General features: G+C 36.0%; 1 protein-coding gene across 1 annotated transcript; it reads right to left on the bottom strand.

The window, feature by feature from the left end:
• Positions 1-2437: 2437 nt before the first annotated feature.
• Positions 2438-26966, bottom strand: UHMK1 (U2AF homology motif kinase 1). The gene is made up of 8 exons (XM_036851380.1): positions 26542-26966; positions 24928-25220; positions 24099-24290; positions 22105-22199; positions 16595-16671; positions 16346-16444; positions 12972-13060; positions 2438-9593 (listed from the first exon to the last, which is right to left on the bottom strand). Exons 1-8 carry the CDS (start codon positions 26807-26809, stop codon positions 9447-9449), a joined length of 1260 nt encoding a protein of 419 aa, XP_036707275.1. The 5' UTR covers positions 26810-26966; the 3' UTR covers positions 2438-9446.
• Between the last annotated feature and the right edge of the window lie 282 nt (positions 26967-27248).

Here is a 27248-nt window from a genome sequence, read left to right as displayed (position 1 = left end):
ACAAAAAACATGGCACGGAAAATGGGCTTTTGGAAATGGTTTAGTAATTATGTGTTGCAAACTCTCTTGTGTTCTACCCTGTTTCATAAGTCAAGGATTCTTATTAAAAATTGCAGAATGGTGGAGAGAAGTACGAATTACAATGAAACACCTCATGTTTTTAAACTGGAAATTTGCTTTGCTTTTTAATATAATCATGCTAAGACTCAAGGATTTGGGTTTTTCAGATAGACAGTTTTATGCAGTAGAAGGAAATGAAAAACCCAAATTCCTTAACTGTAAGACCACATACTCTTTCACAAAAATAATTTGCCGTATCTTTAAAAAGTCCAAAGAAAGTCTACCCTTCCAAATTCAATTACGTGATTCATTGTCAATGTTATTATTCACGTGTCAATAGGTTAACATTTTATAACTGTTCCCTTTTGCTTTGTAATTTTAGTAGAAACTATCAAATTGTCATTCTTTGAAATATTGAAGTCATCCATAACCAACTGGCTGCCAGATTCTACAAACTCATTTTTCAAATCAACAAACATTTATTGGGCAATTACTGTAGTCCAGCATGGTGCTAGGTGCTAGGGATACAGATCAGAATATGGTGACCCAACGTCCTCAAGGAGTTCACTTTGGGCAAAACAAAATGGTAAGCCTAACCACATTGGAAATACATGTACACATTAATGAAGCATTAATGATATTTTGGGGGAGGTGGGAAGTTGGAGGTGGAGTTTAGGGAAGATAACCTGAGAAAGTGACAACTGAGCTGTTTTAAAAGATAAGCAGGATTTCATCACACAGGTAAGGTGGGGGGACAGAGAATTGAATGACGTTTTGATAAGAAGCTCAGATACAAGAAAAAGCATGACATTTGTAGAAAGATGGATAGTTTAGTACAGACGAAGCATAAAGTATAAACAAAGAGAAAATGCAGCAAGATTTGTAGGAGGAGCCAGATTGTGAAAAATCTTATACGCCAATCTGAGGGAATTAGATATTATTTTGAAGGCAAATGGGCAGGTAAAGAAATAGGAAATAATGTGAAGAATTTTTGAAGTGGGGAGTAGCATGATCAGGCTTATTTTTAAGAATGAAAACTGTCAGCATTGCGAAGCAGAGGCTGGGGGCATGAGACTAAAGATGAGGATCTTGTGAGAAGCTAGAGTAAGGAGGAGAGATCAAGGACTAAACTAAGTAGTATCAGAGGAAATGGAAAAGGGAAGATGGATCAGAGAGGAATTACTGGGTTGACTAGAAGGCAACCCAGCATAGTGGTGTTAAGAACATAATTTTAGAGCCAGACATTCATTTACCCACTATGTAACCATAGGAAGTAAGATCATCTAAATGTTCATTTTCCCAACCATAAAATGAAGTGAATACCAGTACCTTCCTCATAGGCTTGTGATTAAGGATTTAGTGTGGGGGAAAAAATGATAATGCACAAAAAGCATTTAGCACAGTGCCTGGCACAAAATAAGTGCTCAATTAGTTACTAGTTTTACTGCAACTATCAGGGAGAAGGAGGGATTGAGAATGATTCCCAAGTAACTCAAATCTGGTCTAGCTTTTCAATCCTACAGCCCAAGTCCTTTGTTTAGACCAGTGCTTCTCAAAGTACGGTCTCCAGACCAGCAGCAACAGCATAATCTGAGAACTTGGTAGAAGTGCAAATTCTCAGACCCAGCAAGAACTACAGTTATAAACTTTAGAGGTGGGGGTCCCGCAATCTGTATTTTGACAAGCCCTCCCAGGTGATACTGTTATATGCTGACTGTGAGAATTACTGATTTAAACATTCATTTTCTCAACTCTGAGCTCTTAAAACAGTCTCTTAGGGTATCCCTCTCGGCAGTCTCTTTCCCTTGAATTCATCATACAGAACAGCCATAGACTTCCTGAAAAACATGCCACTCCTAGAGAGACCAGTATATGATTACCACCTCTAAGTCACAGGAAATGTTGGGCAAGTTTATTTAACCTACTTGGGCCTCAGTTATCATATGTAAAAGGGAACATTAAACATGACATAAACTATCTAAAATAGTACCATCACCTAGGAGGTGCTCCACAACTGATGGCTGAACCTACTATCTCACACTGTTGTCAGAAATTAAGTCACTTGATTAAAGTCATCCAACTTGATAAAAGAACCACGATTAGAACACAAAGTCTCCCAACTATGAATTCTGGTTCTTTTCCTGAGATAAGGCTGTTTCTACATTATCAAGAACATTTATTCCAAAATAAAAAATTCTGTTTCAGTATTGTCAGTTTGATGTACTATTTTCAAAGATGAAAAATCACGTTCTTTAGAAATGAATGAATGAAGCTACATGGAAATTTTTCAATGGTAGCTCTCAGTAAAAATTAAATCATAAAATAAGTATACTTACCTGTTATCTAAACTTGAATATTTATACTAAATACAGAAATATTTGAAATAAAAAAGCAATTCCTTTATTTTTAAGCTTTATTTTATCACCCTTATCAAACAAACACACATCAGAAAGCATATCAACAGTGCATCTTATGGTAAGTCAGTTTACAACAAAACTGAACAAGGCAATTGTGTTTACAGATAAAGTTTTCAGCAAAAAACTATATGCAGTACAATTAATTGAAACGCAGTGTCCATACTTTTTAGGTATATAGGAAAGTGGAAAATAAAAGTTCTTTACTACTCAGCAAGAAAAAACAGGTTTAAAAGACTTGAAATCAGAAATATAGGGATTTGAGAAAAGAACTTCTTGGTACTGATACACATCTACATTTATAGTCCCACTTAGTTATTAAAAAAAAAAAAATCACAAAATAATAAGACATCACCAAGAACAGAGAACCATAGTGCCAAGAAATGCCAAGACAAATACGCTACTGAAACAACTGGTAGAAATGTTACAGACAACTATTCACTATATACTGTAATATTCTTGTAGTTCTGAGGTGAAGGTAAACCAACAGGAGAGAATACTCCTTATAACTGGCTTTGGTTTAAGTGATCGTTCACATTTTTTCTAACCATACCTTCTAATCAAAAACATAGCAATTACATGTTATTGAGGGAAAATAGTAGTAGGTTTTAATATTCACAACCAGCCACTCCAGTGCTGATATGGGAAGCCATAAACTGTTAAAAATCTATTAATCATAACTGGATTTCAAAGAGTGACCAAAAGATAACAAAGATGGAGCCCTTTGGGGGAAAAATAATCCCTTCTACCCCAGATTTGCCACTGTTAAGAGGATATAAAGGAATGTTAAATTACTGAAGATTTTTTTTTCAAAAAAATTAAGAATGAAGGAGTTAGATATGACAGCTTTACACTCTGCAAAGTAAATATTCTACAGAGATGCAGCTTAACTTTTTTTTTATTATAATAAACACTACTTACTTCATAAGGTGCTATAACACTGCAGCTAGTGCATACTAATGCCACCCACTGTATCCACTGTGCAAAGGGAAATAAGGAGATGGCTAATCCCGTTTCTTTCTGATCCTTGATTTGCATAAGTGTTGATGTATACCAAATACACAAAAGATGGAGTTTAACTTAAATATTTATTTTTAAAAATTAGACCAAACTGAATATGGATATTTAGTCTGATCTCATACACTCTTAAAATAATTTTCTGGGGAAACAATGATGAGGAATGTGTAGAAATGGCAACGTTTCTATGTTACAGGTACCAAACTTGGATTTTTAAAAATAAATATCATTTTTAGGTCATAAACTATATGAACAATTAATAACACCAATAAGGAAGCTATTTTCTTCCCCTCATCTCTCTATTTTTATTACTTATCTCTCTCTTCTTTACTCTTAAATTTGGCAGACTTCTGACAACTCATGATAATAAAATAATACAGCTATAGATAATTCAAATAACTGAAAAGATTTTTGAGTCCATAAATGCATGATTTTGGATGTGTGATTTAGAACACCTCACTACATTTGCTTTTACACACTCACTGTCCTGACATCATGAATACTATTAAGGAGAGAGCTTAGAAGGGGAAGGCAATTCCAACCTGGGATAGAAGTGACTATGAATAATTCTCTTGCTGACAATCAAGAGTTTATGGTAACAAATAGCTCTGATGTTTACATAAGGGTTTCCCAAAAAGGAACAAAAATTGTGACAATTCCAGTTTTGGGGTTTTTTTCTTCAGAATGTGACTTACTTTCATTATACAAAGTAGTATAACAAAAGAAGCTCTTTTCTGCACAACACAACAAGGATCAATGGTCATATAAGGCAAAATAAGACACAAAGCTTCTCTTTGCTTTTAAATTAAAATACCACAAAGCTAGGTCATAAAACATACATGACTTTCACAAAAAAAAATCAGTTTTCTTTAGGATATTGTGACAGCTACTCTATGTAGTGGGAAATAACACTCAGGCAATCATTTGATAAATTTCCCATGAATTCCAGCATTTATGGTGTCACAAACATAACTGCCATGATTATGACAACTCTCTGAAAAGCACAAATAAAGCAAATAAAACATTAATCCTTCTAAACAGTATAAGGGACAACAAAAGTGCTGACTTGTAGGAAAATGAATAAAAACTTCATATCAGGAAAACAAAGATTGTGTAAACTATATATCTTATATCCTGAAGATCACCTTCATGACCACCTATAAAATAAACAATTTCCTAAATGCTCTCTGGTTTATAGATATTTCTTTTACAGCCCATTTCTCCTATAAAATTGCAGCAAAAATAGTTAAAATTGTTTACCTTCTTAAATATCCATAAGTACTTGTCAATCACATGTCACTGTGTAAATCTATTGGTCATTCACTGTGTGAATTTAAAAAGCAGTGAAAGACACTGGAGAGGGGGAGGTGGCTAAGATAACAAACATGATATACCCTGTGGTGTCAGGTAGAGAAGAAGCTAACCTAAAACAAAACAAAATCTTTAAAATTTGGGGTACTTCAAAAACTAAAACATCCATGTTCCTCTATAACTAAGAAAATATAACTTACCCAAATATACCATAAGAGGCTCAGATGAATTCCATATCATAGAGATTCAACAGTCTTATATTCATTGAGAAAGCCAGAAAGTAATACTAACCTGAAAAGGCTAACATCTCAAAGTAAAGGTGATTTATTGAGCACCTTAAGAAGAAATGGAAATTCTTTTGAGCTAATTGTGACCAAAGGCTGGTCTGTATTGTGACCACACTTGACAAGAAATAAATAAATTTTATCAGAGCTAGAGTAATAAGATTTGAAGAAGGAACCTAATATTAAAAATGGAACTAGATCCAAGGAAGAATTGATTCTGCCAGATTAACTCTGGCTTTCCATTATATGTAATATTGGGGGAAAAAAATCAAATATGAATAGTTTTACACATATTAAAAAAAAGGCAAACCCAGGCAATTTTGAAGTTTTATATTAAGTGACTCAATCCAGAAGTTATTCCAAGGAAAAGGCAAAGGAGCAATAATTATCATCATTTGGGAAGCTTTCACCCAAATGAGTTTTAATATTTTCCAGGAAACACAAGGCACTTGCTTAAATCTTTGACTGTCTACACATCCATCAAACTAAAAGTCATGATGCAATTCCATCTGTACACTTATCTGAATAAAGCCACCTAGCACGTACCTTTGCATAAAAGTCCAGGTAAAACACGTGGTTACTGAGTGTCTCCCCCACTCCCTCACCCAGTAACTATGTTATTATAATTATCATCAGTTACTATGGTGCTGATTTTCATTAAACTATAAAAAATAAAATGTCATGCTGCCAAGTATAACTAATAGTAGAAATTATATAAGATAGGCCTAATTTTATAAGGTTAGAATACAAGCCTAAAAAGATAATGATGCCAAAATGCCAGTTACCTGCATTTGAGGAATAACTCAAATGAGCCATAAAACAGCATCTGAGTATTGTACCTCTGACTGTAATTCATTCCATAAAGGTAACTGATTCCCTTACCCGGGTGAAAGCCCAGTGTACTAAGACAGAAACAAACCTTATGCTCACAGTTTCTTCAACTTCCTTTACATGGCAGCACTCTTTCGGGCAGCATTCCTTATAATAAATTTGCTCAAAGGTTAAAATATAAGTATAATCAATATGAATCTAGAAGGCAAGTTAAATAAGAATTGAGAGATTTTTTAAAAAGGTTAATTTAATATAGCTCAGCCCTCTTTATTTAGCAGCTGGAATACCAAAAAGAAGGCAACACTTGTCTCAATGAAAACAAGGAGAAGGATGAGTAAAACTATATTTATGGTTTTGTTCTAAAAGAAGCCTAGTATTGGCTCAAGGCAAAGCAGAGAGGGAATTTTTCTCTAAAGAGTTTCTATACTGATGGCCACAAAACAAGGAAGACATTCAGTAATAACAAATGCAATCTCTTATTCCAAGAGGCTCATTTTGTTACTCCTTTAAAATGCAACAAATAGTTTCTTTCAGGAGTGCTATCTTTCACTGAGGTGTCCAACTCTACTTATTCTTCTCTAAATACGGCATTAAAGCTTTGAAAGTAGCCAAGTAGCCACCTCCTCCAAATATGTTTCCAAAGAACCAAAGATTTCCTATAGAATTATCAATTTACATGCCTTTTTTGGGACAAAAATGTACCATGAAAATACCATGGAATAATAAAGAAGAAACTGGAAGGCAAGAGGGAAGGAAGCACAGATATTAATTTAGGGAAAGAAAAACTACCTGAGATAAAATTTTCCCAAAATGGTAGGGGTTAAGTGACATGAACCCTCACATGTTTACCCTACCTCTCAAAAAGAAAACTTCTGTCTTTAAAACTTCAAGGAGTCAAAATCTTTGTGTATATATTTCATCCTAAAGGATCATGAAAATTGCATCATTCAATATTTGGTTCAGGTTTAAAAAAGATAACAAGATTAAATTTCTTATAATATCAGAAGAGGGAGGGAGAATCTGCAAATGTCATCTTTGGTAGTAATGGGCTAAGAGCTATAAAATAATTTAAATCAAAGGAGGCACCTCCATTCAATTTTGTGGCTTAAATATAAAATATTTAATTCGATGCATGGTTACTTAGGCTCATCAATTATTCCCTCAGCTCCCTTAAAATCTAGTTAGCATCTTCTGTAATAAAATTCTACAGTGTTAAACACTACATATACGCATGAATACATCAGCAATAAGAAGACGATCAAAGAATGCTGTGAAATTCAGCATCGAGATGTTAGCAGCATACTGCAACATTAAGCTTAGAAGCCTACCTGCAGTTTATTTGTAAGGATTTTTCTTTTTGGTGATAGTTGGGGGAGGGAGAATGAGAAAGGTATGTGTGCTAACCTAGACTACTTGCCCTTAAAAAGAATTCATTTGCATTCTGTGTTCATCAGTATGTATGGAAAGACCTGGTGTTTTTAATCACCATGGAAGCTGCTACCATACAAACGTTTATGTTTTAGGAAAGCTTTGGTCTCCACAATAATCTCTTGAATTTTTATTTGAAACCAAACCAGCTAATCAACCTCTGAAAAGGCCATAATGAAAAATAATAGCTCTTCCTTCTAAGGGCACGTATTAGAAGCTTACTCTACAGTTCTCCCTTGGGTGCCACGCCACAGATCTTTTGGCAATTCATTATACCAAATCTGGCTTCATAACAAATATTAAGGAGAGTCCTGAATAATTAGGTAACTGTGAATAACTAAACTATCAAATGGTAATTGTCTCAACAGGGTAAAGTAATTCATCCTCTAAGACGTAAATTCTTAATTGGGCTCTCAATAACCTGCATGGCACACACAAGGAAAGACTATATGAGGAGGCTTCCAGTAGGGAAAGGTATAAAAAGCTTTTTCCTTAGGAAAATAAATAAATAAATAAAATTTTCATTTAGTTAAGAAAACAAAAAATTCATAACCTGTATACTTTTCTTTTTTTGTAAAATCAGTGCTTTATCAAGGTTTCCTAAGATTTAAACCTTTGAAGACAATCTACTGTAAAGTGGGAGGAATCCATAATTATAATTCCTAAAACCATGTAGTCAACCTGTGCCCGTGAACTCACGAATACTAGTTTCCTCTATTGGGGGACACATTAGATTGCTATGAATCTTTTTAAGAATTCTTCATAAGTTTTTCTTCTTTTCTATTTCCACCTTATTATAGCTACACCTTTCTTAACTTCCTTGTAATCAGAAGTCAGATCACCTGACCACCTAGGATGCTTTCCTCTAACGTCTCTTCAGCTAAGGATAGAGATAAAGAATGGGGGAAGAGGAAAAGAAGGAGTGGGAGGGAGGTGAGAGAGAGAAAGAAAGAAAGAAATAATCCTTGACTATGCGCCCTTTGCCTATTTTTTTTTTCCTTTTCCCTTCACTGAACAACTAATTCTTTCTCTTTGACCCACGTCAATTTTCCATCATAGTAGACAGAACTCTATCTTGAGAAATTTTACAGTGATCCTAGAAGATTCAGTTCAAAACAGATGAGCTAATGCAGGGTCTAAAGCAGACTGAAAGAGGGGCAATTTATGTGTACCAAAACTTTTACAAGAGTTTTCTCACTTTAAGAGAGTTTCGATATAACCCAGTTTAGACTTGTGTGTTCTGGGCCTCTCAGGAATGAACTATTTTCTCATTTCATCCTATCAGACAGACCAACTCCCAAAAAACTTGTATCCTAAATCTTACAGATATTAAACAGGTAGGGAAGAGATGGGCACAGACTGTATTAACTCACAAGATTCACACTATAAAGAAAGCTACTCAAATTTTCTCTAATCTTTCACACCTGCACACTCACTCGAGCATACATACTGGACATAAAAATTGTGCAAGATCAAGCATTAGCTTTCTATTTTAAAAGCCTTAATTAAAAAAAAAATGTAGATAGGCTCACTGCAGTTTCTTTAAAGGAATATTCAGTACTACAGTACTCCTTTAAAAAAATTCATAACTCAGTGTTAAGAACACAGTAGGGAACTGCTGCTTAACAATTACTTAAACATTACTGAGAGCATCCAGTGCCAACTACAGATATCAATAAGGAAGACCCCTCTGACAACATAAAGGAATAATCTGTAAGTGATGTCACCAACTCTAACAAATTTGTTAATAATATTCACTACAACATGATATTATTCATCCTCGCTTCATGATCACATGAAAGAGTTAATATCTTTCTAGGTTACATACTGAAGAGCAGCACTTGCCCTACTGCACAAAAAAAGGTTGCCCACATGGATGCTCTAAACCCCCTCAATGTATAGCTGAGAGGTCTTGTCCTACTCAGTGCCAAATGTTTGCAATGCAGTCACTGCTTGAGCAAGGGCTGCACATCGGTAGGATTGAATAAATATACAAAGTATTCCCTTAAAATGATAAGGGGGTACTTCTGCATTCAGATGTAGAATACAATAACCCAGGAAATAGAAGAGGAGAAACAGGAAATAGTCCTTAGGTTACTGATTAAAGCAAAGTTTGATACAGATATCCCCTCTTGTAGGCACTCAGTGGGTAAAATGTAGCCACAACAAACTTCCCATCAAACATCCTTCCAGTCAGTAATTTCTGAGCAGCTTTGGAATCACCAGCATTTGCATACTCAACAAAGACCTGTAAGGGGACAGAGAAAACAAAGTAACTTCATTTTTATCAAAATTGTTTTAGAACAGTGCTTCTCCAACTTTAATGTGTGTGTGTGTGTATATACAGGAATCACTTGGGGACCTTGTTACAATGCAGATTCTACTTCAGCAGATCTAAGGTGGGGCCCGAGTCTCTGCATTTCTAAACAGACTTCCAGGTGATGCCAGTGCTGCTGGCCCAAGGACCACATTTTTGAACAGCAAAGTTTAGAATACTTCCTTAGAACTCATTTCAATTCTGAAAAATTCCATCAAAACATACACCCTTTTGTCAAGTTCATAAAGGAGTGCTGAACAGTGCTACACACTTGCTGAAGACAGGGCTGAACAGCCCAGAGAACAACAACATTTCGACAGTGTCTCAAAGAAGATCTGCAGAAGCCGCAACTATAGTGAGGAAGAGGTTTAAAACTAGGTAATTTCCTTTCCCATAGGTAAACGAAATAGCATAATAATTTATTAGTTCTTTTTGATGATCTAAAGCAAAAGTTACAGGGAGGTGACATGACTTGAAATGACTTGTCCTCAGTTACCCGTAAATATGTGAGCCAGGAAAAGAAGTGCCTTCCCTCCTCGGTTGTATGCCTCATTTGTTACATCAATATTCTTCAAACTGAGGTGCGAGCATCCTAGGACACTCAGAGACTTTCAAAGTGGAAGCAAGAATAGACAGTTTTAAGGACATCAATTTCCAGATTCTTAACTTTCATTTGTTCCTTTTCCTAAAATTGGATCTACCTAGAAGTTCAGGCAGGTTATCCCTTTTCGTTTCCCCTTTCATAGGAGCCCTTTTCCCAGCTGACGAAGCAAAGTTATTACCAAAGGGCATAAAAACCTTCAGGGCATAAAAAGAAGCAATTTCAAATACAGTACTTTTTTTAATGGACTGCTTCTTCATTGATAAACAAAGCTCCATGCCCTGCCTATGACTGGTCACTCCCTGTCTCATGCAAATATTTCTGTTAAGGATGATGTGTGACATTAGACCTAGGATATTTTGGCCTGTGATGGGATTTTCTGAATTCATATTTACTGCAAAAGGGACAGGCAGAACTGATTTCGTCTCTTCCATTCTATGACATTTTAAGCTATGCATTACTCTTGAACACAAAGTAGAGACCATCCAGTGCTAAAACTTGATGCTCATTTTTTCACCTTAGATATACTTAGTATTTTATATCTCCTTTTCTTACCAAAATAAATGTGCTTAGCTGTAGTTTCAAGCAATATATACTTTTTCACTAAATACAAAAGGAAGATTAGATGATGTCCAGTGAGAAAAATGAAGCTCTTTCTGATTTTTTTTAATTGATTCATAATTACTCCAAAATCCATACACCAAAGTTCAATAAATGAGTAGACATGCACTTATAGAAGGAATACCAAGCTTTCTATAAGATTCCTTGCTTCATAGATAACCTATAGTTTTACACATTACATCATTCTGAACTAAATAAAGAGGAAACATATTTTATAACTTACTATGTAATTAAATAATTATATTAGAGCTCTATCATTTTAATCTTGACTACTTTTTATAATTTTAAGATGCATCCCATAGTCTACTTCCCAGTATTTTTTTAATATTCCTTAAAAAAAAAAACATGTTATTTTGAACTGAAATAGTCAAACTGGCTTTACCAACTAGGCAACAGACATTTTCAATAACCCAAGGAAGTTAAATCTGTGATTCTAAGAGATTATCAAAAGTTGCTTTCACTCTCCCGTGAATGTCAGTAGAAGCTTCTTTATTTCTTTTGGTGATAAAGCAAATGTCTTCTTGCTCATAAAGACTTATTTTTTTCATATCATCTTAAAGATGGATACTTCTCCCCTGAAAATACTCCCCCTGTTTCTCTATGCTGTGTTTCCCATTCTATTTTGACCACTCAGATTAATAACGAATCAGATCACATTAGTCCTCAATTCAAAATCTTCCAATACCTTCCCTTCTCATTCAGAGTAAAAGCCAATGTTATCTCAAAGGCCTACAAGGCTCACTCTACTTGATCTGTCCCTTACACTCCCATACTTCCTTGAGCTAATCTCCCACTACTCCCCATTTTTCTCTCTCTGCATAGCCACACTGACCTCCTCAAACCTACCAGGCATACTCAGGGCCTTGGAACTTGCTGTTCTCTTTGCTGGAATTCTCCTCCTTACCTCCTTCAAATTTTGACTCAAGTGTAATCCACTAGTCCTTCCTCACCTGCCTATTTAAAACTGCAATCTACCCCTCCACAGCACTCTTTAAATCTCTTCTCCAATCTCTTTTTCCCCATAGCACTTTTCACTATATATTCTTTTGTGTTTTGATCACTGTTGTATCCCAGTGCCTAGAAAGTAACAGATGCTCAATAAATACTGGTTGAATAAATAAGCAGCAATGATGTATTCAGTATGTTCCTGACACTGAATGAGGTAAGTGCCATTATTACTAGACTGGCAATAATAACTTTTCACTAAGACTAGAGTGAGATTTCTTTTGTGTTTTTTTTCAGTTGCCAAGAATTTTCATAATATTGAACCATGAAAAACAAAATCTACAACCAGAGGTGATTTCACCCACCAGGGGACACTTGACACTGTCTAGAGACATTTTTGGTGTCACAACTGAGGAGGAGGGTGGAGGGAGGGCATCTAGTGAGTAGAGGCCAGGGATGCTGCTAAACATCCTATAATGTACATGACAGCTCCCCCAACAAAGAATTATCCAGCTCAATGTTAGTGGTGTTGAGGTTGAGAAACACTCAGAGTAAAACAATATTCTATTTTCTGAAAAATAAAAAAAAACTACAGATAAAAGAAAGATTTAATTTAGGATACAGAGTTTTCTTTAGAAACTGTGATCATAGTTTTAGCCTATACATTTTATAGATGAAAAAACTACGGTTCATCACAAAGCTAGTCAAGTTGAAACTGGAACTCAGCTTTCAGGATTCTCAGTCCAGTGTATTTTCCTTGTTTAAATTATCACTGATAATTCTATTACAATCAGAATCCAACCTAAATGGTTTCCTAACTGTACTTAATTAGAACAAAATTGGGCCAAGTATTTCTGTAGCTGACCCTGACCTAAATTAGCATATGATTCAGCTGGCCTGTATATAATGGCTCAAAAGTAGGTTAATATTTAAAAAAAACAAATTTTAACTGATAAAAAAGTACATGCATATTATAGAACTTTTGGAAAAAGTGAAAAGTACAAGAAAATAAAAACAGCCATAATGCAAAATTCATAATCCCTAGCAACATTCTGTGTACATCTTTCTACAAAATTAAAACATTTTGTACAGGATTTTAATAACCTCTGAATCATTCTGGAATTATGAAAATATTCACTTACTTGTCCTCTGCCAGGATTTTCTTTTGGAACAAGCAGAGACACCACTGGTCCATATTTTTGACACTCCTCTTTTACATCTTCTACAACATCTGGTTATTAATAAACACAACAGTAATCAGATGTAATTAACGAGCATTCATTATTTTCATATTTTAAATTAAAGAATTCAGGAATCCATATCTAAGTAATGAGGTCATTTTCTATAACTTCTAAAATTAAGCTTAAGTTAAGAACAATATAAATTCAATGCATTTAATAATTTTCTTTTTATATTTTAATTTGTTTTGAATAGTTAATACATTCAAGTGATTCAAAATCCAAAAAACTAGTCTCCTTCCCACTTTCCAAAATGTCATTCTGTTCCTCTCCCTGAAGACAATAAACATTATCGGTTTCTTCTGTATCCTTCCATAAATCTTATAAGCTTATACAAGCAAACATGATCATATATGCTTTAAGTAAAAAGTTCCAATCTTGCTTTTTTAAAATTAACATTACATTTTTAGATCTTTCAATATCATTACATGAAATTTTCTCATTTGTTTTTATGGCTGTGTAGTATTTCACTCTATACGTGGTTGATAAATTCTCTAATGTGTCCTACTGCTGAATAATTAAACTATTCCCAAGCTTTTTGCCATTATAAATAATACTGTAATAGATAAACTTGTACATATCTCATTTCACTTGTGTATTTCTAAATTAACTTTCCAGAAATGGAATTGCTAGGTCAAAATTGAGATGAATTTGTAATTGTTAGAGTTACCAATTTGCCTTTCATAAAGGTTCACCAACTTAAACTCTCTCCAGTGTTGTATGAGAATATGTTTTCCTGTACCTCACTCACAGGAGGGTTTTCATATATTTTCTTCACTGTCAATGTAATAGGTAACGAAGATATCATAGTATGGTATTAACATTTCAATAAATGAGAATGAAATATGTGTGTGAGATACATTGTACATCCTTTCATATAAATTGTCTATTTGTATCCTCTACCCATAATCTACTGGCTTGAATTATAGGGGTTCTTTCTGTGATAAGAGCTGTAAATATTTTGTCTTTGGTGGTTTATGCAAGGTAAAATTTGTTGAATTAAAATTTTACCTCTACGGAGTTTTGTGCCAGACTAGTAAAAGGCCTTCCCCACTCCAAGAATATATATATTTTTAATCTCCCATGATTTTTTAGTTATATTGTTTTTCCTTTATTCTCTCCTTCCTGCCTGCTCTTCTTCCATCCTTCCTTCCTTCCCTCCTTTCTTTTTCTTTTTTCCCTGTTTTACCCCCTCCCTTACTTCTTTGTTTTGCTTTAAACTTTAACCTGTACATGATTTGCAATTTATTTTGGTCTAAAGTGGAAGGTTTGAATCTAACTTCTTCCCCACCACCATCAAGATTACAAGACAGCTGTCCTAACACTTATGATTTCTAGCAAGGCAAACTTACCTAAAACTAGTCTTATCTGAAGATGACCTTGCTAATTAGAACTAACAAGGCATTTAATGGTACTATATAGTCTGTTGCACTTTAGTTCACATAAGACTCTTAAACAGTAAGATTTAATAGCAACATTTAAACACTTCAATGCTCAGTGTATTTAGAAGTAGAAAAAAGGTGTTACATAGCAATATACACAGAAAAGAGTAGGCATAGTCTACCCTAACGTTTATTCAAGAAAGTCCGAGCTTGAGTTTTACAGCAATAAAAATTATTAGGAGGAGACAGAATTAAGTACAGTAGGTAGACAGACTTAAAGGACTTAAGTAGTAATTTGAATTAGATGCTGAGATTATTTAGAACTACTGTACCATAAGGACCTGATTAAAACAATGCTGAGGGCAAGACTATTCTTTCAGATAAAAAGGCATCCTAAAAAGTAGAGACTGGAGATTCCTACAACTGTCACAGATTCAAAGAAATTATGTTTGTTTCATTTGTCAGATAACTATACAAAGCTGATTTACCCTTACAAGAGAAAGTATGGTAAAATTAACTTCATCTGTAATGGTTTAGTTTTCCACAAAGAAAATGTTTAATACTAAGCAATTGATATTTTTATGTTTGGTCCTGCTTTTTAGTCCATTCACCACTCTGCTTCCAGAATGCTCTTATTAAACACAAGTTTGACTATATCACTCTCCTAGTTTAAATTTTAATGGCTCTTTATTGCATTTAACAAAGAACAAATATTTATTGAGTACTTCTCAGAAGCCAGGGACTATTCTACCCCTGACGCAAAGTTCTCTTGTATAGTTTATATTCCAATATTACTACCTCTGGGATTAAAGTCCAAATTCTTAAACACAGCAAACAAGTCTATTAGATATCTGTATTCTGGCTACCTCTTTAGCTTTAACTGACTGTTCCCCAATAAATATCCCAAGATACAGCCATACCAAACAATTTGCTGTTCTCTGAACATGTCACACTTTCTCTCATCTCTATGTCTTTCAGCTACTTTTAGCTCAACCCCTCAACTTTTAGCCAAGCAATTCTCAGATATTACCTCTGTAGAGATGCCCATTCATGCATCACTCAGATGGAGTTAAATACCCCTCCTCTGCCTCAGTACATTACCCTACCTTCAGATTTATCAAAACTATAATTGTTTATATAACTGTCTCCCCTATCACACTAAAGACAGGAAATAATTCCACAGTGGCAAGTATATACTCAGTAAATATGTCTTGAGTGAATGAATTATTAAAAGCAAAAAAAGAGAGCTAAAAGGAGAAGTGAAAGATTAGGGCAGGACTAGAATAGACAGGGAGAAAGAAGTTGCTGGGAAAGATAGCCTTCTTTATTAATTTTGTAAAGACCTATGAGATGTAAAAGAGTTGAAAGGACCTTAGGAATTGTTTCTAGTGCACTCAAACTGCTATAACAAAATGCCACAGACTGAGTGGCTTAAACCACAGACATTTCTTTCTCATAGTTCTGAAGCCTGGAATTCCAACATCAAGGTGCAGGCAGATTTGTTGCCTGGTGTAGACAGCTGCCTTCTTGCTGTATACTCACGTGGCAGAGACAGAGAAAAAGAGAGGGAGGAGAGAGACACCTCTCCTGTCTCTTCTTTTTTAAAGGGCATTAATTCCATCATGAGGGCCCCACCTTTACGACCTAATCTAACCCTATTACCTCCTAACGTCTCCAACTCTAAATACTATCACATTGGGGATTAGGGCTTTGTCATATGAATTTGGTGGGGGACACATTCAATCTATAGCAGGAATCAAAAAGAGTACTTTAGAGATCATATAGTTCAATATCCTCACTATATAAATTAGTAAAATATGAGAATCTCACGAATTGGTATGACTGTTCCACACAGTTAGGAAAGACACATTAAAATATAATTCAGGCAACGCTGACCTTCATATTCCTCTTCATTCTCAAGATAATCATCATCCAGCACATTCAGCAGTCTTAGCACTGGAGTAGGAAGCATCACCAAATCTTCAATATGAGGGGCTGTTAAATTCATTATAACATGGTTAAATGTAAACTCTCCCAAATAAATTGATGACTATCAGGCAAAGGAGCTTGGGAATATAAATTAGTTCTGATGTCTTATTTGATTGTAAAATAACCAAGAAAAAAATAAAGACGTATACAACTTACCAAAAGGAATGCTAAAGAATGGGCTGCACAATGCCATTTCAGCAGGAATTCTTCTGCTTGGATCATCATGAAGCATGCTAAAACACACAAATAGGTATCTTTACAATTTTTGTCAAATCTTTTGAAAATGCAACCATTAAAGAAAATAAAAACGTCTAAATGTTCACCACAGCATTAATCATATTAGCATGACTTACTGAATCATTCATCTACAAAAAAATAAATGCTATTTATGAGTAAATAGTTCAATAAATTATTATATATACCTAAGACATAATATTATATTTTAATTTAAAATCTTTTTGATTAATAAATACAACATGGGAAAGTGATCCACACTCTGTAACACTAAGTGAAAAACAGCTAGACATAGATTTCGGGTAATCCAATTTAAAAAAAACAAAAAGAGGTGAGATGACTTTTGAGCCTTGTCAAATCCCCCTAATAATAAAGCAACTTGATAGCAAAATCAAAAATCTATGGACAACATCTCTAACAAAAGTAGGTAACCCCACTAGACTCCAAAATACAAGAGGCTAGGGAGAAACCATCAATAGCAGTAGGACTTGCACCACATTGGCATGTATGTAGAAGGAAGCAGACAAAAATAACTGTTAATCTGATGAACCAGAGAAAAAAATAATCCCAAAGAACCAACAGGTATTCACTGGAAAGCACAGTTAGCCAATTTGAGAAAAGCAGCTGAAACTACCAGGGGTTATACATTCTAATTCCAAGTGAATGCAAGGGGTCCTCTGTAAGACCTGAGGGGGCTGAAGTAATCTAGACACTAGAACCTCTCAAAACCAACCAGCTGAAGCTCCCTTCCAGGGCAGAGTCCTGCAAAGAAAAGAAATCTTGGGAAGAGAATCCACATTGAGGGGTAAATAAATTGAGAGAGAAAGAGACAAAGACACCAGGAAAAAAGTAGGGAAGGGGAAGAGCCAGGAGATCTCAGGAAAAGAAAAAAAACACTTTTTCAAAAAAAATTACACAAAACAACAGAAGAAGGAGCCCTGTGTAGTTAGAAAAGCTACACCTTCTTCTGTAAGTTAAGGAAAATGAATTTCATATAAAAATGCACCATATAAAAAGTATTATAACAAAGTTACTATACAAGAAAAGAGAATTGCAAAATAACTGCCCTCAGACAACGAATGCATGCAAGACATGACCACAACACAGACGAACACTATAACCTACCATTTCAAATGAGCTAAAGGCATTTTTTACAAAGATACAAGATATGAAAGAGTAACATAAATCAAATTAGAAAATTTCAAAAATCAGGTAACAGAACTCAGGAGAAACAAAAGGAAAAAATAATTTCATAAAATAAGCTTAAGCTAGAAGAGACACAAGGATGAATAAACACAAGAGATAATGTCTTAAAGACAAGGCAGAAAGGAGAAAAAATTTTTAAATAAAAAAAGATTCAAGAGAAAGTGATAATACTGAATAGAGTCAAAGAAAATCTAATATATATAGAATGGGAGTGCCTGAAGGAAAAAACCAAAGCGAGGGAACAAATACTAAAAACTGTAACTTAAGAATACCTTCATAAAACAAACAAAAAGATCTGAAACTACATATTTCCTGAGAATATAGACCCTAGAAAAATCAAAATCTATTATTCTGGTAAAATCTCTAGACTTTTAAGACAAAGATGAAATCCTCAGGGCATCTAGGCCGAAAGACCAAGTGACTTTTAATACAAAGACAGAGTGTCATCAACACGCTGTTTTCAACAGCAACACTATATGCTAGAAGAAAACAGAGTACAGTTGACCCTTGAACAACTCCAGGGTTAGGGGCACGCCCCCTCCCCACAGTGTAAAATCCATATAACTTATAGCTGGCCCTCCATATTCACAGTTCCTCTGTATCCACGGTACTGCAGCCGCAGATTCAACCAACTGCAGATCATGTAGTAACATACTATTTACTACTGAAAAAAATCATGTATAAATGGACTCTTGCAGTTCAAACCCATGTTGTTCAAGGGTCAACTGTAATTTAAGACACTCAAGAAAAGTGTCTGCTAAGGATTTTTATACCCAGGTAAACAGACTTTCAAGTATAATAAGCACAGTTTAACTATTATTAATATGCAAGGGACTTCCCTGGTGGCACAGAGGTTAAGAATCTGCCTGCCAATGCAGGAGACACGTGTTCGATCCCTGGTCCGGGAAGATCCCACATGCTGTGGAGCAACTAAGCCCATGCGCCACAACTACTGAAGCCCACACGCCTAGAGCCTGTGCTCCGCAACAAGAGAAGCCACCGCAATGAGCAGTCCCTGCTCTCCGCAAATAGAGAAAGACTGCGTGCAGCAACGAAGACCCAACGCAGCCAAAAATAAATAAATAAAACAAATAAATTAAAAAATAAATAAAACAGTATTTTTTAAAAAATGTTAAAAGAAAAAAACATGCACTAACTCAGAATATTAATCCTATGATCAAGAGAACAAGCTTCAGTAAACTAAAATGACTAGAGAGACATCAACACAAGGATCAGTGATGAACATGAAATATCTAGCTACACAAAGAATTGAGATTAAATGAGAGTGTTAGAAAATAGCATGTAATGGCTATATAATCTGACAATGCAGATATAACTATTTTTCAAATGAGGGAAGAATGGGAAAAGCATATGCAAAAACAACTGTTTTCAGTAATCTTACTATACCACTATTATTGAGACTGTTTTAGTGTAATGTGGAATGAAGCAAATGAGTAATTATGAAATATTCTAATCTGGCATTCTCTTTGTCCTTAAGAACCAGAATTCCTGACATAAAAGAAAAGAGAAAGAGATGTAAAACAGAAGAAGTAAAAACACTGTGGTTCTGAATTTAAATTGGAAATGTCAGTATGAACTCTGTCCACTTAATAGGCCTTGAAACAATGACCACCCCAGTAGCAATGAGTATTCCTAATACCCAGATTGTGGTTTTTAAAATACCATTTCCTACTAAAAGAAACCAGGCTTCTTGGAGAAATGCTACTACTTCCAGGTCTGGGGCAGGAAATGTATACTTTGAACTAGGAACATCTTACCACACCAGATAAAAATGAAACTATTACAGATAATAAGGTCTGCCAAAACCAACTTGCAGAGGCTCACGTTCATCAAAGATGGGATAATTTCAGCTTCAATTAGGATAAGAACTGCAATGGATTGAAATATACCAAATATATTTAAATTCACTAGTTAATAATGATACTTTGACCTTTCAAAAAGGGGATGGTCTGCTTTGGAAGATACAGGGAATCAATTCATTATGAAAACAAGGCAAGAGAATCAAGCATTTATTTCGTCTTAACTAAATGAAGAGAAAATGACATAATAAGAACATCACCATTCTACAACCCCTAACAAAGTCATGGATCTAGGCACTGAGTATTAACAGTTCTTAACACATAAAATGGAGATGGCCACATTATATGCTGACATAAAAAAACAGAATACCATCTATAGTCTGGAAAAAAAAATCCCTCTAGATACAAATATACAACTACCAATTTACAGAAAATAGGGAAATATGTTAGACTATACTACAATAACACAATCTGTAAAATTCAGACTGTGGACAACTATACTGAGTCAACAACCCAGGCTGTTCAACAAATAAACAAAGGAAAAGGGAGAGTAGGAGATGGAAAGGGACCTTTTAGAGTAAATGAAACTTAACAGGGATTTGTTTTTTTTTTAATAGAAGGGCAACACTAAACCATAGTGTTTAGGGATGCACACTTAGGTAATAAAACTATAATGAAAACAAGGAAGTAATAACCATGAAAGTCAGGGTAGTGGTTACTTTTAGGGAGGAAGAAGGGGCTTGAGATTGGGATAGGGTATGCAGAGGACTTCAGGAGTAGCTGGTAAAGTTCTAATTCTCAACCTGAATAGTGGATACAAGAGTATTCCTAAGCATTCACTAAGCTACACATTTGTTTTCAGTATCTATGTTCTAGTCTACAATAAAAAAAAAAGGTTCGAATAATTTGCATGCATACACAACAAAATATGAAGAAAAATACTGAAAAGAAATGCACCGAAGTGCTAACAGTAGAAAATGAGTTTATAATTTTTATTTTTCTTGTCACAATTTTCTATAGCTTCCAAATCTAGTATTACTTATAGAAAAAAGGAAAAAAAAAGGTATTATTAAAAACAAAATAAAACCAAACCCCTCAAGCTTAAATAACAAGGTCAATGGTAGAACTTAGACTTTTAAGTCTATCCCAGAATCCATTACATAATTTGACTTCTATCCTAGAATCCATTATATAATTTTACACTGCCTCTTTTCAATGTAAAATGCAACATTTAATATCTAGTATCAATCAGATACTGACAGCTATTTAAAACTACTGTAATTTGTAAGACACACAGACACACACAAATAACTGCAAGTAAAACTGGTGACATCTGAGTTCCATGGACTGTAATGTCAATTTCATGGTTTCGATATTGTACTAGTTTCATAAGATGTTACCACTAGGGGAAACTGGGTGAAATCAAAACACTCCATCTGTATACTTGAAGCAAAAAGCTCCATAACCGCCTGACTCATTTCATTATATACACATGTGTAATATTAATTATCTCTGATCAAAAACCGCAGTGTCATTTCCTTAGACACCAAGATTTATAAAACAATCAATCATGCCAGATAAAAACAGACACCTTCACTTACAATAACTGACGCTAATCAGAACACCCTCCGGAGCAACACCTGGCCCAGGAGTCACGTGGACCAGCTTCCTCAAATAAGTTTGACAACGACTATCATAAGGGCATGACTAAGTTGCCACCGAATCTGAATGGCCGTTAAGTTTACTCTGAGAAACAAACATTCCTGGGTAGAAGGAGTGGACTAATGAGCAGTTTTAATGAAGCTTTAAAAACCAGTTTGGAGAAAATTTAAGAATAGGGTACACATCCTTTTAATTAAACCATTTGTCAGAAATCATGTTTTGTCAATTCAAAGAAAGTCTATTTTATGTCACTACATTTTTAAAGACAGGAATTATTTTTATATTAAAAAACAATTTAAAAATTAAAAAAAACAACACTGTATCTGTCCCCAGAGTTTTCAATGGTAATTATTTAAAGTATAATATATAATTACTTTACTTGAAACTTTTATTTGGTAGTCCAAAGTAAACTTAGTCTTTAGTTAATAAACACCTATTCTCTATCATATATAGAACTGCCAGAGCTACAAAAGGCCCAAGGTACAGTGATCCATCATGTATCTTCCACTGAATAACTGCTAGGAAGAGCCTAATACCTGGTACTCACCAGGAAAAAAGAACACTCCTTTGAAAATAAATTTAGTAAAACAACTGGATTGCTTTCTTATTAGAAGCTAGCCTGTATAGAATATCTAAAGATTTTTGATTCTAAGGAAGGAAAAGCTCTACATGATTAAGCAAACCAGAAATAATAATATAAATCCATTCAGAAAAAAAAGCCAGTTTAAAGTACATGTAACATACCTTTTGATAAGGTCTCTTAGGTGATAGGCTGGAATTGCGGCATTCACCACTGCTTTACTGGCAAATATGTGATCAATAATAGCAGAACTGTTTGCCTAAAAAGACGGAGAAAAGTCTTCCTTTGGTTATTCAATTCAGTCTGTATTTACTGAGTACTGGACACATAGCACTGAACGTTTGGTAAATTAAATGCAACAGAAAACACTCTCTTCTGAGAGCTTACAATCTTAATGAAGGAGATTGGTACATTATTATGAAACTTCTAGAGAAGAGGAACATTTTTTCTCCATTCTCAGTACCTGACACTCTATGAACACTTACTAGATGAATGAATAAAGAAACAAATACCAAAGCAACCACACAGAAATGTAGTTTAATGCAAAATGAGAAAGTAAATGTGTGCTAGGTGAGTCAGTGTCTTCATGATGAGTCTTCAATTGGTTTTCAGACAGAAATAAAATAAACTATCAAAGAGAAACCAGGACAGTATTTAAAACTTGCATCTGTCACATTATTCATACCTTAAATCCTTGTGGAACATAACATTTTCTCCCTGAGTACTGTGGAAGTGTGTACATGAGTAAAAAGACCCGATACCATCATCATCACCTAATACCACAGGCCACACGCTATGCTAGGAACTAGGTATCATTTCTTTTATAACCTCAACACTGTTATCCTCATTTTACAGAAAGTAAACCATAGCTTAGTAAACCTAAATAAATAACTTAGAGGTGGGGGAAGATATAAACCCTAGAGGTTTAACTTCAGAGCCTATGCTCATACTCAGCAATTTTGCCTCTATACAAAGTGATAAAATACAGAATAATGATGCTTATATCTAGGAGACAAATAATGGGGAATGCTTTAGTACACATCATGCCTCTAAATTTCACCAAAAAAATGCCCAAATGTGATCTAGTTCTGATTGGCTCTGGCTCAAGAAGAAATAGTCCAAAGAGCTCAAAGTTAGTCAAAGCTAAATGTAGAAAATTGATCCGTTTATCTATATTAGCACTAGGGAAAGAACAACGGACTGTTTGGGGTACTAATGATAAAGAATGATATTGGTTTTACTCACATGGCAGTACTTTTTTTGCCAAAAGTAAGCATTAGGTACACCCACTAGGCTATTAAAGTATTCCTTCCAAGAACTGCTTCACCAGGTATAGATGACTAGGGTTTTAAAAGAAATAAAACTCTGTATGGTATAATGGCCACACACTATGCATTAGATGCTCAAAAAAATACTTGTTTAATATCAAAACCAATAATAATTCTTAAATATTGTACTGTTTATCAAACCTCTAACCTAAAGGATACTGATATCATCACAACATTAAAGCCCCAATATGTTGGAAAACATAATGTAGTTAATTCCTAACTCATGAATATGCGAAAGGTTAATTCCTATGTCAGAGGTTTGGAACTTAGAACCCATGTTCCCAAAGAAACAATGTTATCAGCAGCACTTTTTCAGGATAGTTCACATATAGAATACAAATAAACACGAAGCAGAGTGGAACTGTGGACAGAACACTGAACTTCTGAGTAGGAGGGACAGAATTGGGGGCCCAGGTCTAGAACATCCAGTTGTACTATCTGGAGCTAGTGGTTTTACACATCTGTGCCTCCAAGTTTTCATTTGTAAAAGAATAAGCAATATCCATTCTAACAATCCTCATAGAATAGTACTGTATTAGTAATATTTTAGAATACTACATTACTAAACAAATCACTTTTGCTTCTTTGGGGAAATGCATTCATTCAAGCACTTACGACATGCCAGGCCTCAGCTAAAAACAGTGAGCATGCAATGCTCACTAGCACATCTGTAGCTACGGGAGTGAGGAATAGCATTGAAGGTAACATGAATGCAGTAAGAGGAATATGGAGGAGATGAAGCAATCAGCGTCCTCAAAGAGAATCACTATAAACTGAGTACTCTTACATTGGGATTAAGGACCCCAAAGCAAAACAGTGGTGCAGTTTACCTTCCATTCCTGAGATCTGACTGTATGTTTCAGTTTCATTCCTGAGAACATTTCCAGTAAAATGATTCCTAGGCTCCACAGGTCAACAGCTGAGGTACATTCGGTATCACTCTGCAGGCCAGCCTGGGCCAAGCAATTCTGCAGTTCTGCTTCTGGAGCCCGATACCCGTCTGTCTGAATGTACTTTACATCCTAAAGAAGATGAGTAAATATTATAACCAATCAAAAACTGCCCACTTTCCATCCAACCAGTGTATTTACCTCTCTGAAAGCGCAATGAGCCACTACCAAACTGAATGTCAAAATTTTGAGTCCTTGGCTACCACAATGCTTTGGTTCATTAACTGGGTAGTTCTCAAAGGCAAGCTGTACACTTTCCATACAACTGCTCATTTCTTTAGATACTCTCTTGCCTGTCAGACACTGCTGATAAATAAGGACACTCTGCAAAGAGCTGATAAACCATGGAGAATGGAGCATTTGCCAGAACTGTCACATGAGTTCTGCCATTAGACAGAGTCCCAACAATGAAGACACCAGTAACAGTAATTCAGCAATTAACCAAACGCTCAAAGAAAAAAAAGTCTTCTATGTAGGTAAAGTACTTTTAATAATTCCACAGCCCTCTTGTACTAGGTCCCCCTACCTGACCCAAACATATATCCCTTTTTAATGATTATGGCAATGAAATTCTTTTTATTTGCTTCATCCCCAGGCACTTCAGTATTTTACACAGAAATATCTCTTAAGTCTCTACTAAATCACCTCTGTTATTTAAAAATATTTTGTTTAGACCATTGAGGGGGTGGGGAGAGAAAGTATGTCTTACCTGATTGCCCTCTTTGAAGCTAAGTCCAAAGTCAATGAGCTTAAAACATTCATTCTCGGCACTCCACAATATATTACGTGGTTTGAGGTCTGCATGGACATAACCCTCATGATGAAGAAAAGCAAGGGCCTCTAGAACATCTCTTGCACAATGCTGTATCATCCACATGGAACAACCCTGGTGACTGGAATATAAAAGCAATTCCGAAACACTGACATCCAGGAGTTCAAGCAACAGACAGCGTGATGGCACATTTGGAGAGAAGTGGATTGTAAAGACTCCATATAAAGTCACTAGAAAAAGAAACGAATTATAATACTTTAAAAACCAGACTCCGAGTAAGTGACCATTAAAGTAAATACAAATTTGGGGTAGTCTAGATAAGGATAACTTTGATGAGCAAGCAAGCCACTGTAATTTATTTTTCCCATGAGTAAGATTCTTGGGCAACTGGGTTACTTTAATAAAATGAGACGACCTTCAACAGCGGATTACTATTCAAAGATATTAAACATGGCACAATAATTCAAATTGTGTTTCCCAAGCACTCAGGGATGGGTGAATAGGCACTTAGGGTGCCAAGCAAAAAGGATCAAAAGAAAAACCCAAATACTAAGTACTCTTACGGCAAACGTCACAACATGCAAAATCAAAACTGAAGATTGTTTCTTGATCCAAAATAGCACTCTATAATCTAAATATTAAAAGGAGAGATTGAGACTTTCAAGATGGCATTGTAACCTCATCTTGTAGAGATTCAACAACTCCTTAGGCCTGCAAAAAATTTCCGTCTTAAATACTCGGGTTATATACACCATTTAGCAACCCTTAAAAAAGAAAAGGAGAAAAAAAAAAAGCAACACTAGCGTTAAGAAATTCTTCTCCAAATGGTAATGTTAAAAAGGTCACCTTCAAATTAAATATGGATCGTGCTTGCCAGGAAATAAGACATTTCTCTACGAACCAAAGCCGTTACTAATGATAAGCTCTCTGTTGGTAATAGTAACAATGAAAACTGTTTTCATACATCAATCATCAGTAACCATTACATATCTTACATTCCGAATATCTGAATCATGAAACATGGTCTTACCTGGGTAAAAGTATAAAGTGCATAGGTATAATTTTCACACTTCCATAAGGACTACTATGTAAAATTTGGGAGTCATTTCTCCCAAATCCATACTAAATATGTATCAAGTAACACCTATATGGGTTATTAGCGTTGACGTCACAAGTACTAGAAATAGTTCCCATTTTTCACTGGTGTGCAAAGATTAAACAATTTCCGTATAAGACATTACAATCTAGTAAAGATATGCCTCCTTTCACTAAAGAAGATGATTCTCTGTGCTAATAGGTGCGGCATTCTGCAACGAGAACTGAATCAAAACAGAATTTATTGAGCATCTACTACGGGCAAAGCAGACCACCAACTCCACCGTATTGCAGAGTGAAAGGGGGACGGGAAAGGGCCCTGGACCGGGTGATAAGGACAGGGCCAGACCCACTTGTCCAGCCTAAAAGACGGAAGACGGAACGCCAGGCTGCGAGAGGGAGTGCATGCTTGGACTGGGACCTGGGCAAGACGAGAAGGGAGACAGTGGCAATTACCGATGTTCCTGTGACCCTGCAACTGCTCCAGCGCCGCCCTCTCTTTGCGGAAACCGTACTCGGCGGCCGAGGCCGCAGCCCCGGTGGTGCCCGGCGGTAAGAACTGCTTCAGAGCGCCGGGGGGAGAGCCGGGTGTGCCGCAGCAGCGCACACGATACACCGAGGCCGAGGAGCCGCTACCCAGGCGGCTCTGTACCTGCCACAGCCGCCCGAAGGCTTCCAGAAACCGCGGCGGCTCCGCGCCCCACGCGCAGCCGGATCCCGCCATCGGTGCGGACTGAGGGCGCTGACACGGAGCTGACGCGACGCCCAGGGCAGGCCGGCAGGGCCCGCGGTCACATCTCCGCCTGCCGGACCAGCGGCTCCGCAGGGTGGGGCCTGCAGCCGCCTCACCGACTGCCGGGACCTCCGGCCGCCATGACACCGGAAACCGTAGGCGCCGTGGGGGGGTGGGGGTGGGGGTGGTCCCAGAAGCCGGAAATGGAGAATGGAGGAAGAGCCAATCCTGCAGGCTGAAGGAGGCGGGCCCAGAAGGGGCGGGGTCTAAAGTTGATTAGAGGAATTAAGGTTTGGAGGAAGGGACTGAGGTTGAGAGATGTGAAACTTTCTTGAGTTCTCTCTGATCCAGGCCCAACGTAAACCGCTTTCACACACGTCACCTGAAATTAAAACTGCCCCTTTTTCTTGTTGAGGCACCTCACCTCAGC

This window comes from Balaenoptera musculus, chromosome 1 (genome assembly GCF_009873245.2).
Source record: "Balaenoptera musculus isolate JJ_BM4_2016_0621 chromosome 1, mBalMus1.pri.v3, whole genome shotgun sequence".
NCBI lineage: Eukaryota > Metazoa > Chordata > Mammalia > Artiodactyla > Balaenopteridae > Balaenoptera > Balaenoptera musculus.
This window is presented reverse-complemented; position numbering and strand designations above follow the sequence as displayed.

Bases quoted from the DNA above. Each gene is read 5' to 3' on its own strand.
- UHMK1 (XM_036851380.1), bottom strand. From the start codon at position 26,809: ATGGCGGGATCCGGCTGCGCGTGGGGCGCGGAGCCGCCGCGGTTTCTG. The intron at 16,672-22,104 runs GTATGTTACATG...TGTGTGTTTTAG, and splicing joins CTAAGAGACCTTATCAAAAG to CATGCTTCATGATGATCCAA. The intron at 13,061-16,345 runs GTCAGCGTTGCC...ATTAATAACCAG, and splicing joins GAATGAAGAGGAATATGAAG to ATGTTGTAGAAGATGTAAAA.